This window comes from Barbus barbus, assembly GCF_936440315.1.
Source record: "Barbus barbus genome assembly, chromosome: 30".
NCBI lineage: Eukaryota > Metazoa > Chordata > Actinopteri > Cypriniformes > Cyprinidae > Barbus > Barbus barbus.
In genome coordinates, this window is record NC_136758.1 from 20,202,494 (window position 1) to 20,223,688 (window position 21,195).

The 21,195-nt window shown below is 35.8% G+C and overlaps 3 protein-coding genes across 4 annotated transcripts; 2 read left to right on the top strand and 1 right to left on the bottom strand.

Annotated features, from left to right (window-relative positions):
- Positions 1 to 774: 774 nt before the first annotated feature.
- On the top strand, positions 775 to 8,177 carry LOC306850680 (protein ecdysoneless homolog). Of its 2 annotated transcripts, XM_079386469.1 has the most exons (13): positions 775 to 893; positions 1,013 to 1,231; positions 1,317 to 1,522; positions 2,050 to 2,228; positions 2,334 to 2,526; positions 2,930 to 3,058; positions 3,257 to 3,382; positions 3,543 to 3,628; positions 4,080 to 4,186; positions 4,373 to 4,583; positions 4,672 to 4,739; positions 6,677 to 6,882; positions 6,958 to 8,177. In XM_079386469.1, the coding sequence occupies exons 2-13, from the start codon at positions 1,033 to 1,035 to the stop codon at positions 7,165 to 7,167; spliced, it is 1,920 nt and encodes a 639-aa protein (XP_079242595.1). In that variant the 5' UTR covers positions 775 to 893; positions 1,013 to 1,032; the 3' UTR covers positions 7,168 to 8,177. The 2 variants fall into 2 exon arrangements, with proteins under 2 accessions (XP_079242595.1, XP_079242596.1); XM_079386470.1 differs by lacking the exon at positions 775 to 893 and having other exon boundaries at positions 965 to 1,231; positions 6,958 to 8,176.
- On the bottom strand, positions 7,910 to 14,324 carry LOC306850681 (uncharacterized protein). Its single transcript, XM_079386471.1, has 6 exons — positions 13,951 to 14,324; positions 13,651 to 13,709; positions 13,398 to 13,528; positions 12,942 to 13,149; positions 11,043 to 11,340; positions 7,910 to 9,495 (listed from the first exon to the last, which is right to left on the bottom strand). Exons 3-6 carry the CDS (start codon positions 13,427 to 13,429, stop codon positions 9,107 to 9,109), a joined length of 927 nt encoding a protein of 308 aa, XP_079242597.1. The 5' UTR covers positions 13,430 to 13,528; positions 13,651 to 13,709; positions 13,951 to 14,324; the 3' UTR covers positions 7,910 to 9,106.
- A 3,233-nt stretch (positions 14,325 to 17,557) lies between these two features.
- LOC306850443 (putative rhodanese domain-containing dual specificity protein phosphatase) lies at positions 17,558 to 20,345 on the top strand (the record flags this gene model as incomplete). The annotated part of the gene is made up of 5 exons (XM_079386098.1): positions 17,558 to 17,577; positions 17,835 to 17,977; positions 18,217 to 18,370; positions 18,504 to 18,640; positions 19,533 to 20,345. 5 exons carry the CDS (start codon positions 17,558 to 17,560, stop codon positions 20,192 to 20,194), a joined length of 1,116 nt encoding a protein of 371 aa, XP_079242224.1. The 3' UTR covers positions 20,195 to 20,345.
- Between the last annotated feature and the right edge of the window lie 850 nt (positions 20,346 to 21,195).

Genomic DNA, 21,195 nt, shown 5'->3' on the forward strand with positions numbered 1-21,195 from the left:
GACTTGCAAACACAGGTGCAGGTTTCTCTCTAATGCATGCTCTAATGCACACCTGGGGCTGGATTTCTATTACTGTCAGGGGAACCAGCTAATGGACCGGTTTAAACCCTGAGATGAATTAAATAATGTGTTTAAATGGTTTAAACAGCCACATCAACACACAGGGGAACAGATGAACTCTATAAAGGCCAAAAGACGTAATGGATGTGTCAAACAAAGACCGAGTCATCTGACTGCTGATCAAGCTGGGGTCTATTTTTAAATAGACCTACATAAAATTATGTTCCGTAACTACTAAATAACTGTTTTTCTCTCTATGTGTATAAATTTGAGATAATATTTTCATATTTATCTGAAAGTAACTGACTAAACAACCAACCAAACAAGCAGGCCAATAACATTTTATGCTCTATCTCTTCTAATGTAGGCTTATCTGTATTTTCATCATTATTCTATAAGTCAAAATGTATTTCTATAGCACATTTAAAAGCAACAGAGTTGCACCAAAGTGCTGTACAACAAAATACAGTATATAAAAAGCAAAAAAGAAAACACACATCATATGAAAATGAAACACATAGAATCAGAGTAAATTGACATCAGAGCCTTAACTAACATTAATACAAAACCTGAGAAAACAAATAAGATTTGAGGACAGACTTAAAACTAGCTAGTGAAGGAGCAAATCTCACATTTACAGGCAAACTTCTTTTATTTTTATTTTGTGAGAAACTCAAATGATCAAATAGGTCAAAAAGACCCTTATTTTGAACTGAGGACTTTTAAGGGAAATCCCGCGAGCTCAAGCTCCAAAACATGTCAAGCTGTCCACGTGATCGCCATTATTACGCGTTTATTGATCAACTTATCGCATAACTAGCCAAATCTGACAGGTACAATTTCCAGACTGTTATCTGCATGAATATATTTCACATGCTGCGTGATTTCTGCGATGTGTAGCGTTCGATAGGCACGTTTCAGCAATCTCTAGTGACATGTTGCTCCCTTTCAGCTTTCAGGGTATAATGAGACATGAATATGGATTTTTTAAAAAGACCTTCTATGCCTGAAGACGCGGTCCAGTATCAGCTTTTTCTGGTTCATCCTGAGCCATCAGACGCAGAAGCCCATGAGAGATTCCTCCAGCGGATCCTCGCTGAGATCGCCCCTCTTCTGGTGCAGTACATCTGGCAACATCAAGCCTTCAATCTCAGATACCACCCTGAGAAAGGTACGCATGTGTATATCAGATCTGCAGTTCTACAGAATGTACATGTAACAAGTTACCCCAAACTATCTTCTTTTACACTCTATAGGAGATGTGCCTGCGCACCTGGGCGGTGTTACTCAGTTCGGTGATAATGTGGAGGATGAATGGTTCATTGTTTACCTGCTCAAACATATCACACGCACTTTTAGTGATGTAGCTGCTGTTGTCTCCGATAATGATGGACAGTTTCTTCTGATTGAAGCAGCTGAACACCTGCCAAAGTGGCTGGACCCTGACAGCAGTGAAAACAGGGTTAGTATTGGACATTTAAGTTGGTAATACCATGATATTACCATGTTTTATTGAATATAGCAAAACCATGGAACTCCTTCAGGTACAAGTACAAGTCATATCTTTCACTGTGATGTGTAAGTGTAACATCCAAAGTTTGAGTCACTTCTTTTAAGAATGGTTATTGGCAAAGTTAACTGAAAACATTATACTGTTAAAAGCAGTATCACTCCAGTCTTAAGTAAAATGCTCATGGCACTGTCACCGTCATTAAGCAATGTTATTGATGTTTCGATTTCAAAGTTTTCTGAAATATTGAGATATTACACTTTATTCACAATTTTGAGTTCAACATCTATTTAAATAAATAAGTGGATCTTACACAGTTAGTACAGTGGTATAATGAATTTGATACAGGCACTGATATCACTACAGTTTTTGGATGGTTATTATAAACACTTTTATTGTTTTTAAAAGTAAGCTTGTTCTTGTTATCATCCTGTTCCCATTGGCTGTTCACCTTTTCTCTCTGTTGTTGTCTTTCTCAGGTGTTCCTGTACCAGGGAGAGCTGCATATATTACCCAACCGGACACGTTCTGGAGAGGTTGGCTGGCCCAGAGACTCGGTGCCTGCTGTGGGTCAGGCTCTAGAGGTGCTGCATTCACACACTGAGAGCTGTTTAGCCAAACAGCCCATACGCTCCGCTCTAGCCAGGAGGCTGGATGGGTGAGAGTGATGATATTGTTTCAAATAAGCATTTATATTGTTTCTGTTTTAGGTCTGTATGTTTATTTTAGGTTGTACTCATTTATCATTTGCTTATGTGTACAGGTATCCAGATAAAATCCAGCAGAATTTCCACCGCGCTCACTGTTATGTGCCTGCGGGCATCGTTGTGGTGTTGTCTAGGAGGCCTGACCTTATAGCCCCTGCCGTGTCTGCTTTCTATCTGCGTGACCCTGTTGACCTCCAAGCCTGTCGAACTTTCCACACGTTTCCTCCTGACACTAGAGTCATGACATCAGTAAGAAGCAGTCTATTTAGTTCTAAATAAATGCTGTTTTTAAGAGACATTAATGAATCTTGAAAAAAAAAAAACCTTTTATGATGTCCGCAAAAACGTTACTGTATAAAACATTAATAATTATAAGAAATGCTTCCTGAACACCAATTCAGCACATTACAAGACTGGAATAATCTATTATTACTGCTATAATATATTAAAATAGAAAGGAGTTAACAATATTTTACAATATTACTCTTTTTACAAATAAATGCAGCTTTGGTGAGCATAAAATATTTTTTTTTTTCCAAAAAAACTAAACAAAAAAATCTTACCACTTTGAATGCTATTGTACATTTAACCTGATGTAGTTTTTGAAAGCTCCTCGAGTAACTGAAACTGTTCCCTTCCCCCTTTCCTGTAGGTAAAGTTTACTCGTTGCTTGTACGCACAGCTGCAACAACAGAGTTTTGTTCCAGATCGGCGGAGTGGTTTCACACTTCCCGCTTGCTCTCATCCCCAGTACAGAGCTCATGAGCTGGGAATGAAACTGGTGAGTTTATGTTATGTGTTCTCCAGTCATGTATGGAGAAAGCGGACTATTAAAATGCAGATTTTAATCCCACAGAGATGAACATCTGTTTCTCCAAGTATTTTACAAGTGGATTTTTTTATATGCTCAGAAATGTGTTTTTCACGTAAAGCATTTTGTAACTATAGTACAGTATTCTATTTTCTGTTTATGTCTAAGGCCCATGGCTTTGAAATCCTTTGCTCCAAGAGTGGACAGTCGTCATCAGAGAAAGAGGCTTCAGTCAGCAGTAACCCACTATGGAGAGGCTTTTTAGATAGTCTCAAAACGAATGGATACTTTAAGGTAGGAAAGAGTTTCTGTGTTCACAATACTCAAATGAAGCAGATAATGCAAAGATTCCTTTGCCTGAGAGAAACGATTTAATAAAAATAAACATCTCTTTCATTTTGTATGCATGTGGATGTGTTTTTGCTTATGTGTTTGTGTATTTTTGTAAACCCAGAGTGAACTAGAAGGATCCGTTCGATACAAAGATCTAATGACATCAGCAGAGAGTTTCTTCAGACAGTCTGTAACCAGCACTCACCGGTGAGAGCGACCTTTTTTAAGATTTATTTTATTTGTAGATTGTCTGTATGTAAATGTACTAGTATGTATGTGTGTGTGTTTTTTTTATGCAGCAGGGATGTAGTAAATTGATCAAAGGTGTTTTGTTACAAAGGATTTCTGTTTCAAATAAATGCTGTTCTTTTGAACTTTCTATTCATTAAAAAATCCTGAAGAAAAATGTATCAGTTTCTATCAAATATTAAAGAGCACAACTGTTTTCAGCATTGATAATAATTAGAAATGTTTCTTTAGCACCAAATCAGCATATTAGAATGATTTCTGAAGGACCATGTGACAGAACATTTAAGTTGAATTTATTTATATTTCAAAATATTGCTGCGTTTACTGTATTTTTTATAAAAGAAATGCAACTTAAGCATAAATGACTTTTCAACAGTAGTGTGTAAGTCTCATGTTACTCTTTCTTAAGCCCTGACATTCAGAATCCTGGTCAAGAGGTGATGAATGTCTTGGAGGATGCCTCTTACAGTTTGGAAGAGCTAAAAAATCAAGAGGCACATCTAACACCAGAGGACAGTATGTACCATCCTCTGATATTGTTTTCTCTGTGCGCTGCACATATTGACATCAAATATTGAGTGTAATCTAGCATAATTGATTTACTGCTTTTGCTGAAAGTGAATCTAGACTGTAAATTGAGCACAAAAATAGTTTCTGTCTTATCAGATTCAATAGTGTTGTCCTCTCAATCGCCCCCTGTAGGTGATGCGTGGTTAGACATCTCACCTCAGGAGCTGGAGAGGCTGCTTGAGGAGAGAGGAGGTCGAGGGGTGAGCGATGGCACTCGCAAGAAGGCACAACCTGATGAGGAGCTGCAGGAGGAAGAAGCTGGCTACAGTCTCATAGCTGTAACGAAAGGCATGAAGAGCTTCATCAATGCCATGTCCTCTCATGAAGGAGCTGAAATACCCAGGTAATGATATTCCATCTGAATTGTCAATACTTCAGTTATTATTCACCATGATAGTTTATGTCTTTCTTTTTCCCGAATTGTGTTTCAGATCTTGTCTGACTGACCCCTTCAGTTTTGATCCAGATGCAGTATCCAATGCGCTTGATAGACTGTTAGGTGAGTTTGATTTTCAGAGAAATCTAAATCAGTCCCACTTTTGCAAATAAAAGTGTGTTTGTGTGTATATATATATATATATATATATATATATATATATATATATATATATTTCTATATCTATCTATCTAGAGAGAGATAGATAGATAGATAGATAGATAGATAGATAGATAGATAGATAGATAGATAGATAGATAGATAGATAGATAGATAGATAGATAGATAGATAGATAGATAGATAAGCTGGTTTATTATTTTTTAAACTGAACTCTTTGTAATTTTATTTAGAAATCAAACTGATGCCTGTTTTTATGCCCAATTGATTTGTCTGCACTGGTGGCCTAGTCAATGTATATGATATCACATTGTTTAATTTAAAGATAATAAAAACACATGCATAACAATTGTTGAAATTAAATTCATATTTATTTCACATAATATTGACTAAATTGGAAATAATTAAAAAATTAATTCAATTCAAGTTTATTTGTATAGCGCTTTTCAAATCGTTGCAAAGCAGCTTTAAAGGAAATTAAGTTTCTACAATATATTTAGTAGTAGCTTATCAGTGGTGATTGTACATATGGCAAAAATGTACGGTAAAAATCAGTTAATGATGTAATCAAACAGACAATGAACCCTATTAACAGCAATGATTATATGTTGCAATCAAACTTATAGCAAAATTTGGTAGTTCTATGTGTTGTTTCAGGGTTAGCATCATCTGAGGTCCTCTGAGGGGTTGGTATCATCTCTTCTCAGGTGTTCGGTCATCTCAGATCTTTTAAGGGTTGGATCCAGACTGAAGCTTGTGTAATTCCTAGTTAGAAACAAATTGGCAGAAACAGAGAAATAAATAGACATAATTAGAGTAGCTTCTGTTCCAACCAAGCAAAAATGTTTTGTTCAAGCCAAGCTAAAGAATAATAATGTGCATTTGTTCAGATATAACTGCAGTACAAGATTATATGATGCATTATGTGAATGCTTGGCTAAAGAGATGTGTCTTTAATCTAGATTTAAACAGAGAGAGTGTGTCTGAACCTCGAAGGTTATCAGGAAGGCTATTCCAGGGTTTGGGAGCCAAATGTGAAAAAGCTCTACCTCCTTTAGTGGACTTTGCTATCCTAGGTACTACCAAAAGTCCAGAGTTTTGCAACCTTAGGGAGTGTGATGGATTGTAGTGAGCTAGAAGACTAGTTAGGAGGACGCAGGAGCTAAACCATTAAAGGCCTTATAGGCAAGTAATAATATTTTGTAACTGATACGGAACTTAATAGGTAGCCAGTGCCAAGTTACTGTCTATATAACACCCAGATTTCTGACTGTAGAGGAAGTAACAGTACATCCGTCTAGTTGCAAATTGTAATCCAAGAGATTCTGTGTACTGTTTTTTTGGTCTCTGTCTTATCCGAAGTTAATAGGAGAAAATTATTGGTCATCCAATCTTTTACATTTTTAACGCACTCTGTTAGCTTAGATAATTTAAAAGTTCCATCTGGTCTTGTTGAGATATATAGTTGAGTATCATCAGCATAACAATGAAAACTAATCCCGTTATTGTCTAATATTACCAATGGGCAACATTAATATTGAAAATAGCAGAGGACCTAGGACAGATCCTTGTGGCACTCCATACTTCCATGAATACGTTTAAAAACAATAATTTGACCAAAAAAAGAAAAGAAATCTATAAAATAAACATTTATTTATATGGTAACTTCTTTATTCTGTCTGTAATCTTATTATAATATTTTTCACAAATAAAGTAATTTTACGCAGTCAAAATAAAAGTAATCAATTTCCGATACATTGGCCAAATAGAAAAACCTTTTTTGCTGATGGTAGTAAGTAACAAATGCAAAATATATTGGTTAACTAACTGCTAATGTGCACTACCTGAAACGCACTAATAATTTGCACTTCCTGTTTTACAGGAAGTAAGGATGATGAGTTAGACTCTGATGACTTTGAGGATGATGAAGAGGATGGCAATGATGTTGATGATGAAGAAGTGCAGAATGGCAAGTTTCAGGAGCAGGCAGGTGCCGAGGAGCTGGATAATCTGAGGAAATACATGGATGAAATGGACCAGGAACTGCAAAGCACAAATATGGGCAAAAGCTTTACACAGAATAACAGAGTGAGTCTCCACAGATGTTGTTTGTCCTGTGCACATAATTTCCTTTTAAATTTCATAATTTCCATTTCCTTTTAGGCCAGCAATAAAGCAGATGCATCTAAAAACTCATCAGCCGCCTCAAGGTCAGAGTTTATTGAAGAAGAAATCCAGCCGCTTGATTTGGATCTCAACCTGGTTTCAAATTTACTGGAGTCTCTTGCTTCTCAGGCCGGCCTTGCTGGGCCTGCTTCTAACCTACTGCAGAGTCTAGGCATCCACATCCCACCTGACGCAGATCAGTCCTGATACGTCAAACTAAAGTGGGAAAAATCAACTCACAGACACTTATCACACACTTATCACGCACTCAGTGTTCCTTCACCTAGTGCACATCAGCTGTTCCTCTATCAGGTGGCTATATTTATGGTCTTCTGCTCCACACCCAATACTGAACTGTGAATTATTACATCCTAACATTGGTGTTTCCTTCAACACCGAGCACTTCCCTAAAAAAAAACAACTAACTGGGAATTTATTCTCTTTTCTGTTGTTTATCATGTTGTTCTCCATTAAATATTACTTTACCTTTTTGAATAAAGATAATATTTTCTGAGATGTTTTGTAAATTACGATTACGGAATTTTAGATTAGTCAAACCGATAACTATGCACTACAACAGAAAATATCAGTTACAGCTATCTATCATTTAAAAGGAATGGCAATATTTCTCCGTGCTTATCTATGCTGACATTACTGATAAACCAAACAAATTGCATGCTCGTGTAACATTAACCAAGTCTTTACAGATAAATCAATCATGCCTGATTAGAAGCAAAGCCTCAGAGCTCTGATGCTGAACTTTTTTAACCTCATGATTCTCGCTTGGGCAGATTTTGGCCTACGCTGGTAACAATACTAATGCGTAGTAGGACCAGGTTTGATCTTTATCTGTGCGTTATGTACTGCTTACATCATAAAGAAAAGGTGCTGGAAATGTTATAATTATATTTATACCAAAATATGAGAAGAAAAACAGAAACGCTAGTTTAGGTAGGAGAAAACCTCATCAATGTGTTTTATTTGCTCCAAACATTAACAATAATACTGTAGTTTGTACTGTATATTAGAAGCTAAATAAATACATAAGTCACAGGTTTTCTATCTGAATAATATATTACTAAGTTTGCCATAAGTTAAATATATTAAGGTTCTGCAATATATAAATATATTGTGGACACTTAATTTCCTGTAGAGCTGCTTTGCAACGATTTCGTAAAAAGTGTTAGACAAATAAACTTGAACTTGATTACTACTGTAATAGTCTTAAGTCATTGTATTGCAGTTTATATCTCTTTTATAGCTTATAGTTTATATTTCTAGAAACCATGCAGTGAAGGGCTCCTCTGGTCTAAGTTTGTAAGGTTAATGTAAGAGGAACGGCATACTTGGGTGAATCTCACAAAGCTTGTCAAGAACATGCTTGGATCATATTTCACCCTTAAAATATAATATAATATATATTGCATTAAAAATGGTGTTTTTACGACCTTTAAGGTTCATTACTTTTGCATTTTGTAGTTATTTTCATGACAATTAAACACATTCTCCATTCTTGTTACTGTAATGCATCCGGATATTTGTCATTTTCATGACTTTTTAAAAATAAAAGCATAAAATAAAGGCATAAGTTAAACTAAGTACAACCAATAGGCTACAACCATAACTTAATTTTTGCATTGCAGTAATTAGAATGAGGATTTTGCGCTATGAAATTGTGGTTTAATTATGAAACTATCATGAAAATTACATTTCAATGCGAACCCTTAAAGGTCCTTAAAAAGGCTTAATTTTCTTTATGCAAAATATATATTTTTTTCTTTCTCAGAACTTCCAGCCGACACATAAAAATAATATAATCTGTACAAAAAGCTGGTCTGAGAAACCTGTATTTTACCTTAATAATTTAATTCCAGAACTTAAGTATTAGCTCCTTCATGAAAACACCCCATTTAGTAGGATGTGTGTCATAGCTTGTTGTAGTTTCAGTCCAAGAGACGAAAGGAGTCGCACATCAGTGCTTACTGGTAGCATTACCATATTAATTAATTATAATGATCTTTACATGAGGTTGTCATGCCTATAAATTTAGTTTTAATACTGTTATCATCAATCATGTATTTGATTGGTTACTCTACACAGACTGTTTCTCATCAGAATGATCTACACTCTGATTGGTCCGTATGTCCTATAGCAGACCGAACAGGGGCAGAACCAGCCCTCTGGTCGCATGCAGCACGGCTGCTGGGAGAGCAGAAAAATACAGTGCCGTTACATCCACAAAGAGAAGCTGGACAGCACCCAGCAGTAACATCCCGAGCATGTATCCCAGAAACAGAAGACTGTGCCAGTTGCCAAGCATCAGTGCCTTTGGTCCATCAGGGTGCAACACACACAGGAACCCTAACAAGAGGATACGTGTCACTGTCAGAGTGTAGTAAAGGTCAAAGATTGAAGCATGGCCTCGCTCCGTTTGGGAGACTTTGGCTAGCCAGGCAAGAGAGAGGCTGTGGAGGACGAGGTTAAGGGGAGAGTAGACGTACTCCAGCGGCTCTATCGCATGAAGTCCTTTACATCCTGAAAAGAGAAATGAAATGTGATTAATGACTTTAAAAAAAACAGCCTATTCCTCTTCACAGATATTTTAAGCCATCATGCACTGAAAAAAAAAACCTAACGTAAAAACAATTTTCACTCAGAAATGGCTAGTAAATTTGTTAGTAAAACAGTTGTTTCTGTAAGTATTTGTTTTCATTGATTTTCCCCATAAGGATTTAAAAAAAGTCTTCGTTAAGGATTATAAGCTATAAACCAAACCAACCAGCTACAAGGTGAATCACAATATATTTGAAGCAAAATAGTATTCAAGTATTCATACGGAATGACAATGGTACAAGTACTTTAGTGACTTTGACAGCTTTAGTAAGGGAAAGAACTACGCTCCCAGGAAGCATTGCGGATGGCATAATTGAATTAAAAGAACGAATGAAAATTAACTAAATCCTTTCAGAAACAATGATTCGTGAATAGTGTATAATGCTTTTGTACTGAGATATTGAGAATATTCTTAAAGACCAGGGGTCTGTACCATGAGATGAACAAATTCAGAGTTATAGGATAAGTTTTGAGTTGACAAAACCAAACCACTCCAATCTGGCTTTGTTGGTACCATGAAGCTGATCATCAACTTTCTCTATCAACTCAGGCTTGATCCTGGGTTAATGGAGCGCGTGCACATGAATGTGTGACATCAGCGGCGAACAGCCAATCACAACACCGAGCAAGTGTGATTCACTTCTCGTGAGAGAGCCAGCGAGATTCAAAACTCTTTTGTTAAAGGTTAAGAGATTAAAGAATATGAGGAATTTAAACGCATTTCCACTGAAGTACTTGTCCATGAAAGAGGACAAATAAAGGAAATTATCTTGCTCTATCAGTGCAGTCACAAGTGAATCTTGTGAAGTTAGTTTATATAGCTGATAATATATAGTGAAAGAGACTCAAACATGTAAGGTCACATGTAGCCATTTTAAAGCGTTATCTATTGATTCTAACACTTATTTATATTACATATGATCTGTATATATTAATATTCATTTAAAATGAATGCTTTATAATAATTGTTAAACTAAAGGTGCTTGTGTGTAATGGAGTAATAATAATATAAATATAATAATTATATAAATCATATGTAAATTGTAATTATCATTGAAGCCAGACAATTTTTTTTTTTAAGGTACTTCCTAGTGACCTTTAATTTGTAGGAAGAGAAACTGGGGGAGTGACTTCTTTTTGTGTCAGACATATGTCACTTTGCTCACATCTGATTGGTCCAATTTCAGTTTGAGATCTCTTACTCAGAACATAACCTGCCCAGGAGCAGGTTAGCCATGGAGTGTAAGTTACTATGGCAATGAACGCAGCTAAAAGCCAAGCCACATTCATGGTACCTAAAACCCAGGATTGGTGCAAACTAAACTGAAATTTACCTGGCTAGCCAGCTAATCCGGCTTCATGGTACAGGCCTCAGACAAGTAAGCTGGATAACAACGTTGGGGCTCAAAACAGCTTAACTGTTGCAAAGACCAGTAAGTAGCACACCAAATTAAACTTGAACAGTGTACCTGTGACGGTGACGGAAGCGACGGTGAGCACAGTCAAAAGGCAGGAGACGTGGATGGAGCCTGGCATACTCAGTGCAAACAGGTGACCCAAGCTCAGACTGACCATTGGGAGGAAGCGGGCGATTAGCGGGTACAGGCCAGAGTGGGAACAGGCTTCAGCCCATATGGCCAGAATACACTGGATGCTCCCACAGACCGCCGGCACAAACAAACGCTCGCCCAGCCTCAGGGAAAAAGGCTTCAGGTGGATCAGACCCACGCCGTGCAAAGCTAGCAGTGCCAGGAGATTTAGAAACACCTGAAGGGAAGGAAGCAAAAGCAAGAGGAAGTTTAACAAGCTTATAACAAACGAGATTAAAATGTGATACACAGTGCCATAAATGCCCAGAGAGTCATATTCCGCTGACTTTTCATTGTGTACCTAAGAAAACCTCTTTCAGAGCACAATGATAAACATAACAAATGATAACATGACATTTAAGCAGTAACAGCTGGACCACACTTCTTTAAACAGCAACATTTTACCATTTTTAGAATTATACGTGCAGTTTTAAGACCACATTTAATACACTGAATAGTTGTTACAATGCAATCCTATTGAACTGTGCAAGTGAACTGCAAGAAAAGTTAAATTTTTTAAAACACTGTTGACAATTACAGCACAAAAAAAATCTACACTTTCCCTTATATATACAGTACAGTGGGATCCAAACATCTGAGACTGGAATAAAACATCTGGGATTAAAGATCTAATTTAAACCTGGAAATAAAGTACCAAGATTTTGAAATGATGAAACTTTATATAATGTAACATGAGTAAGATTCTGTGCTGTTTCTAGGTCAATAATCAAACAATTTGTGACACTGATCATGTGACTCTGTAGAGATGGTCACAAGCTCAAGACGCTCTTTGGATCAAGTCAAATTATGCTTGTGGACTTCATGCAGCTCACATGCTGTAATTAAAGCAAAAGAGGAATGACCTAAATGCTAAGACTGTTCTGTATTTTATTCAACTTTATTAAAATCGACCCCATTGTAGATTTACATTTTAATCTAAAATCTTCCATTTGTCAGCTGCTGACATCCTGTTTGCATTTTAAACATATAGCCCAGCCATAACATTCAAACACAAACAGTAAAAGGACTCCACCAGTTTATGGCACTAGTCAAATGATCACATGTAACACCTAATGAATCATCAGAGATCTGCCTAGTCTTGTTCTTTACACCCTAAAAATAATCTATGTACACACTGAGAGATATGTAACACTGATGATGATATGGTTTATATGCAAATTACTTGTGTAGGACTTTAAATAATGGTCCACTTGACATAATCCTGGCATTGTTTGATTGGACAATTTTCCACTGAATAACAGCTTGGCGGAAAGAAATCTACTGTGTGACTTTAGAAAACTTGGAATATAGCAAACAAGTTGTATGGACTACTTTTATGCTGTTTTTTTGAACATATTAGAGTTTCCCTTTAACTTTCATTGTATGAAGCAGCAGCTTAAACATACAGCAAAATATCTTTGAATAACTGAGAGCTTTTTAAGCTTTGCCTAAACCACTCATCTTTTCAATTCAATCAGATGCTTTGAAACTTTATTTTACTGAGATTTTATTTATAGCATCATTTCAGTTATCTTTTCTCGGCAACTAGCTGAAATAAAAAAAAGTTTTCTTTATTTAAATTTTAATGGTTTTAGTTGACAATAATAACCCTTTTTCATTTTAAACTGGCCAGAGCTTTCTGCACTGACCCTGAAGGGGATTAGAAAGCCATAAAAATCCTCTGATCATTAGTTATGTAAAGCAACTTTAAAATCTGCATGTTCAAGATCATATAACTAATAAATAACTGATAAAGATGTAGCTGTGTGGGCAAAGTACCTGTATGAATGCAAGTGGCACCGCATAAGGATAGTGATACTGGGGAATGAAGATCCTGCTTACAAAACTGTGTAGATTATCTGCCAGAGCATACACAATCACAGCCACCAGGGCCGCGATGCACACCAGAAGTGGCACCAGAGGTTTACACACTTTGTACACACAAGCTCTCAGAGCATGTGGCGTATGCATCTGCCACCATGCCGAACTGAAACACACATGGACAGACAGTACATTCATTAAGCCTTAATAAGACATTTTTACCCCTAAATCTAAGAATATCACATTAAAGGTACTGAAACAATATAATGGTATCATCACACAAGCATTGATGATAAAGATCTTCATGTATTTTATGGCTATTTACAGCATATTAACAAGCAAGTTTTCACATTCACAAATTTTAACCAGGCTTTGTGCTCATTAAAGCTTTCAGTTAAATAAATTTGTTCTTACCATCTGGAAACCAGATTTTGCCAGGGGTCCATACTAGCGGTCCACCCACCCCAGGACCGGTGGAGTGGAATATGGTTTTTAATTTTGACCCCTTTATAGCATCAGGGCTTGAAGGACAGATGTAAAACTACCTGCACACAGACACAAGTTATCAACAACAAAAAACCCACTAACTATTAGAAACAAGTCTTCTAGAAAACTTCTATAAATAAATCAAATGCAGCATATATAGGCTATCATGGAATACACTGACCATTATTTTTGTCCAAAGTAATCTTCATTTCAGCCATTAACACAAAAAACAGTTTTGTCCTGTAATAAGTAACGCAAATTAGTATTGTACACAAACAACAAAAGTCCAAAATCTTTTTAAACGTGTATACTTTTTTATTGAAAATATGAAAAATAGAATATAACATTATATAACAGATTCTAAAAAGTAAATAATTTAATTAAATTTATCAAAATACATTTAAAAATACCAAAATGAATAAATAAAACATACAGTACAACATACAGAAAAGAAAAATAACGATAATCTAGAGCAACTCACATCTCTTGGTCGTCATGAGATCTTGTTTCTCCGTTATGTGTTTTCGCTACGGATTGACTGAGAAACCTGCTCCGTCTCTGTCATGAGGGACCGAGCACAAGTGGACTTTGATCTTGTTATCTCACTCTTGAGAGGAAAACATACGAATTATTTCCGTCGGCGAGAGGTTTTCTTTCACACGTTTGTCTGGGGCCGTTAAAATCTGTGTTTCTCCTGGATTTATTCCGTCAGTTACCTCTCGTTTGAGTGCTTTGAGAGCATATATCTGTACCTGCGACAGACTCGGGACAGAGGACAAGCGGAGTTAATTATTCAATACGTCACCTTGCAGCATGAACGCGCATTGAGTTGCTCGGTAAATATTTTCTAACCACAGACGCATTTATGTTGTTATGCACCACACACACACATTAAGGCGGGGAAAAATATATTGAGAAGTAGTTAAAATGCTCCATTTTTTATAGCTTTACTGCTGTTATTTACTCAAGATAAACTTCTCGATTCTTTATTGGATATATAATGAAGTGCATAAAACAGACAGAAGAAGGGCATATTCGACAGCCAAAATGTTCCATTTGATGCCATCTGTATATGACAATCACCCTCCCCATCTATAAACTTGATAACCAAAAAGCCAAGTACACAATGCACAAATATATAGGAAAAATAAGGATATGACATTTTAAAGGTCAGCTATGTACATTAAATCAATTAGTTTATAGTAATATAATTAATAATTAAAATGAATACAACAGAATTTGTTCTAGTACATATTAAGACAAAATTGCATCATTCATTTTGACTAAGTTTCTATTTATTCACTGTATAAATTGTCCAAAACTAAGACATGACTACACAGACAGCATTTGTGTATAAAGGAGACTGATTTTTACTAAGGTCGATAAAGGCATCTCAGCAGACAGGATGTAACAATTTTAATTTGGATGTGCTGTCCTAATTCATAAATTAAGAGTAATTAAACTTGAATGACTCACTTTAACTGTTACAGTCTGTTTGGGGTTATTAAAAGTATAGGGATCATTTTATGTTATGCTTGAACGTGAATATGGCTTCCAATTAGATCAAATGAATGCATTATAACATAGTGTAAATAAAACATTCATTAGGTCCATGATTAATTACAAACATGTCTGTCTGAATATGTGTGTGCACACATGAGAGTATTTTTGTGGCTAGCAGCTGGATCCACAGAATAAATGGAGAAATGTTCTGAGGACAAACAAGCACATTATATCCATGACAGGTGGGTGAGAATTGTAGAACAGACAGTCAATGCAATATCACCATGGCAACCCAGCCCTTATTAATCAGGTCAAATATCAGTAAGAACATTCCGATATGGTGACATCATAGTACTGTGGAATGGCACAGTGATGGTGGGTCAATAAATGAAAGGACATTCCCCCCCCCAAGTCATTATTTACTCACCCTTATGTCATTCCAAATATTCTAGAAAAACACCCTTTTTTCGTTCTATTTGGGCTGTATGTGTGTGTGTGTGTGTGTGTGTGTGTGTTCTAGCAAGCATATACACTACCCATTAGAATTAAGAATTGTAAAGAATTTTTTTCAGAATCAGAATCTTTATTCATCAAGTGTGCGCAAACACACAAGGAATTTATTGTGGTTTTTAAGAAGCTCTTGGTACATACATGTATACATACATACATACATAGCTACGTACATATCTGACATGAGAACAGATTCAAATTAATATAGAATATTAATAATGGTGCTGCACCAGAGGCATCATGCCCATTCAGATTTTTGAGCCAAGTGATTTTGAATACAGCTTCCAAAATATAGCCGATTAATATTTTCTATATTTAATCCAATCACACCGGCGTGATTGGAAAGTTCAGTGCGTCATATCCTCATCTGCTAAATTCAAATCTGCGTTCGCTGAGCCAGAGACAGACGCGTTTTTACAGCGCTGCGCATTATAACCAATCACACACGATGCTGTTGAGCTTATGAATGCAATGACCAATCAGAGGCGTTCAAATGAGTCATCGCTAAAATGCCGGTGTTTTCTTCACTCGCTCGCTGACTGAATTTCTGGCAAATTCTCTCGTCAGAAACAACTCAGAGCAAATGTGTGTACGAATCTGTAAGATATTAATTTCATAGTGTAAACTGCTTCAGCGATTTTAATGGGAGTTTTTGAGAGTGCTTGAACTAGACCGTCAGTGACTGTCATGTAAATGTTACTTGCTCTCTTTCTGTGCAATGAAAATGTAGTAACGTTAGCCTAACTTGCATTGTTTTTATTCATATTTAACTTTCAATGTTAAATTCACATTAAATATAATGTCAGTCGTATTAAAAATATGTTATGTCATGACACCCATTATTAGGTTACTTTGACCATCGCCCACTATATATCATCAACATAATCAATAAAGGTGAGAGAATCAAGAGATTTCATGATATAGTTAATGCGTTTGGGAATGTTATAATATAAGGAATACAAGGAAAAAATAATTAAAACATAAGTGCTGTTGTGGCTACTGTGTTGGGGGGCACGAGTTGTGCAACCCCCAAACCCCCCCCCCCCCCCCCCCCCCCTCCAACTCGTGCCCCCTCAAAAATAATGAGTGCATGACGCCCCTGATGGTGCTCATTATAATCAATGTTGAAACTGTTTCCTGCTGCTTAATATTTTTGTGAAAACAGTGACACATTCTTTGATGCATAGAAAGTTCAGAAGAACAGCATTTAATTGAAATGGTGACATTCTAAATGTCTTTATTAACACGTTTGATCAATTAAAAGGGTTAACTGAAGGATCATGTGAGTATGAATTATGAAGTAATGGCTGCTGAACATTCAGCTTTGCCATCACGGTAATTACATTTGACCTTTTTATTACATTTTAAAATATATGAAAATAGAAAACAAATTATTATCAAATTTTACAAATTTTGACAATTTTACTGTTTCACAAAATTTTTGATCAAACAAATGAAGCCTTGGGGATCAAAACTTCTTTAAAAACATAAAAAAAAATCATAATTATTCCAATAGTGTATTCTGGAGGTGTATTAAAGAATATTTTCCTTAGAAAAAAATAACAGCATACAGGTTTGGTTTGATTAGGGTACATGATAAATAAACTATTTGTATTATATTCAAATATATATATGCATTTTGTTATTTGACTTTCATTCAGAAGTGTCTGCGTGTGACACTCTGACCTGTCATGGCCAGCTCACCCCCTGCTCATGTAGAGCACTTCACCGTCCCGCATTACCCCGGCAACCCTCTAAAATAAGGACCTGACAAAGAGGGAGGGAAAGAGTAGAATGGAAGGGAAAAAAACTAAAAGCAGTTGTTTTTTACACAGTGACATGCAGAGAGCGATTTAACAACCACAAGGATGTAAAATTCTACATTCATTCCAGTTCTTTTTGGTAGATTTTGGATGTATTGGAGCAGAGGAATGCTGTAGGCAGTGTGTATTTTGCATGGTGTTGGTTTGAGTGTATCAGGATGGTTGCATTCTCTCTCTTACCTCTTGGCCCATAGAAGAGAGAGAGAGAGAGAGAGAGAGAGCTTCGGTCCCGAATGACTCCCATCCAAAACCATGGGCATTGTGGTGTCCAGGTGAGTACATCTGATAATATTTTTATTATTGTCTTTCTGATAGTATTATTTGTTCACAAAGTAACAAAGCAGACACTGACAAAGAATTGTGAAAATATCTCAAAATAAATGTAAATACTTCACCTGATGTGCCACTAAAGTGCATCACTTGTTCTCTGACCTGTGTGTAACTGCTGGTTACATTAGCTAGAATATAGAGTGTTTACACATGAATTGTTAGAATTTTCTCCCCTCCCCCCTTCTCCCTCTCCTCACAGAGCTGAAAAATGTAGTTTGGTTCGCTCCACTGGCTCAAGGGCCTCTCTGCAGGTTCAGAACAGCGCCCCCTGTAGGGAGATGAATGGATCAGTCAAACTCTCTCAAATTAACATCATTGAATCGTCTCAGAACTACACTGAAGGTAATAATGAATAAAGAAGCTGCATAATTAATCACTGCTTGTGTGTATATCAGTGAGATACAATTTTTAATAAAAGTCTGGTTGAAATATCAAACATGGGCTCATATAATATATTGTAAATAAAAATAAGTTTTTATTTTAAAAGTTTTTAATTGTACATTGATTGGCTGTAGAAACTGTCTGTTATAAATGTTAAAATAATTTTGTGCGTGTGTTTCCTTGTGTTTTTTGTGTGAAAGAGCTTCTGATTCCTGCACTTCCAGAAAAAGCAAATATAGAGAGAGGTTATGTGACCCCACAGCAGGTATACAACCTCCTGAATGCTGAAGCAGGCCAACCTTCACTGCATGATCCCTATTATATACTGATATTGGACTGCCGCTCTGCAGAGAGGTAACAGTTATACACATAAATACATGCATATACATATATAGATATGTACATTCAGTGAAAGGATCATGAATGGTTCTGGCTTTTAAGTTTAATGGTAACTAACTTGTGTGTGTGTGTGTGTATACACGTGCAGATATAAGCAGAGTCACCTGGTCACAGCCCGTGCCAGTGTGACGGTGATGCATCCAGAACTGGGCTGTTTGATAAGCTGTGTTCAGCTGCAGGAGTTTTCTATAATACTGCTATATGCTGAAGAAGGCCAAAGTCCAGGTATAACATTTTTATAATAGAAATAAAATAAAAACTAATTAAATATGATTACTAATTAAATAATAAATAACTAATTAAAATGATTAATAACAATAATGTAATAAATAATACATTTGATAAATGATGTTATACATTTATAAATTAACATAAATGTATTATTAATGTATATACTTTATATAAGTTGAATAATAATATAAAAAAGTTATTGTTATTATTTAAGAGGTTACAAGAAGAATGTATTTAAAAGAATACATTATATTCATAATAAAACCTTAATATTAACTGATAAATGCTTAAAGTATAACATAACCTCATAATTTATTAAAATGTTTTATTAAGCTATATTATTATTGTTATTATTTTAAATGTGTTATATAGATTATGTGACATTATACCTTGATAAATTAATATAAAAAAGTATTATTTATAAATACAGTTATATTATGTTGAATAAATGACAAGCTTAATAGGTAACACTTTGTTCTGATAGTGCACTTGATAGACATTTTACTAACTAAAAGTAACTTTGCGAGCATGTCAACTATCAGTCAGTAATAATAATAATAAATTAAAGTACAAGTTATGGTTATTTTTTAAATATTATAAATTATATTTATAAATAATACTGTTGTATTAATTGAAAAATATATAACATAACCTTATGATTTATAAAATGTATTATTTACCTATTATTAATATGTTAATTGGGCAGTTTTATTAGACTTTAAAAATAATGATAACAATAACTGTGTAAAACAATGAAAATAATATATTAAAATAATGTATAATATAAAAAAATAATGTACTAAAAATACAATAAAGTACAAATATTATGAAAAGTATATTAACATAATAATGTATAAATATGGATATATGTGGCTTTGTGCTCTAGTTGGCAGTCAGGAGGCACGCGCTGATTCTCCTACTCTCCAGCACTGCTTCTTCCAGCTGAGTGCTTTGGGAATGGACCCTGTAATCCTCCAGGGGGGCTATTCTGCTTTTCACTCTCTCTATCCCTTTCTGTGCACCCCTCGCATGGTCCTACTGGAGTCAGAGCGTCGCTCCCTCACCATATATCCCTCTGAAATCCTGGAGGGGGCGCTGTACCAGGGCTCTGCCTCGCAGGCACATGACTACCGTATCATCAAAAACCTCCACATCACACATGTGGTCAATGCCACAGCTGAAATATCGGATGCCTTCCCTAGTGTTTTACGTTATCTTCGGCTACGGCTTAGTGATGACGCACAGCAGGATCTTCGGCAGGCCCTTCCAGAAGCTTCTCGGTTCATTGCTGAGGCTTTGCGGGGGGCACCGGGGGTACCAGGCGGCCGGGTGTTGGTGCACTGCAGCCTTGGACGCAGTCGTAGCTCGGTGCTGACATTGGGATTCCTGATGGAGCATCGCCATTGGTCTTTGCTACATGCTTTTCGTTGGCTGAAGGAAAGACGAGCTTGCGCTGCCCCGAATGCTGGGTTTCTTCGGCAACTCTCTGACTACGAGGAACTGCTGTTTGGTCGACGGCTCACCTCACTGGATGACATCTGTCTCTGAGAAATACTGAAGGAAAATACAATGACATGAAGGAATCCTCTTCACAGACTTATATAGTTAGTTGGTTGTGTATCTTGGTTAATAATAAGAATTTGACAGACTGAAGAAAAACATTCATTAATCTAACACAAATGGAAGTTTGTGGATGGCCTTATCCACAAAAAAAGAAAAATAGAATGTATTAGGGAATATTAGTTAATACATCATAAGCCAAAGAAAGACAAATATCATGCTAATATTTCATATGTGCTCAAAACTAACACGATGAACATTCAGGTATAGGATGAGGAGGGGGAAATCAGAAAAGTAATTGTTTTGATGTGATTTTACTGTTTAAACAGGTACAAACCAGTGAATGGTAATTACATTTTTTTTTTATCTTTGCTTTTTATTTTTATTTTAGGACGTGGTGGCCTGAGGGATTAAATGTGAAAAAATATATTTGTGTCTAGTTTAGGTTTAGTTTGTAATAATATAAATGTTTTGTTTTTTAGATTCTTCCAATATAGGAGAGAGATCTATTGACCAAAAAAGGCAATAAAGTCAGTAAAAAAAAACAAGTTTGTAAATACAAACGGCACAGAGCAAACACAGCTGCAGACTGCAGTGTTTGACCTTTTTCTGCCCTTAATCATTTACTCTGAGGACTGGGATGAAGAAAAAGTTTGGAATCAGTCTTACGGGAATGTGCCAAATTAATTTTAGTAGTATTGTCAGATGTTTGGATAGCGTTGCAATAACAGGAGTATTACAAGAAATCATATTTGATTTTAAATAATACTAATAAAAAAACTGAAGACAACTCTCAAAGGATTGTGCTAAAACATGTTAATTTTATTTTGTAAATAAGCATTTCAAATAATACTGAATATTTTCTTTAAATTATTTTGAAATGCTCAATAATTTTACGTCAGTTATACACAGAGTACAATAAACTGTCTTTATAACACAATTGCGTCCCATTGTGTCTCTATTGTGCTACGGTTTCGCAAACATACAAA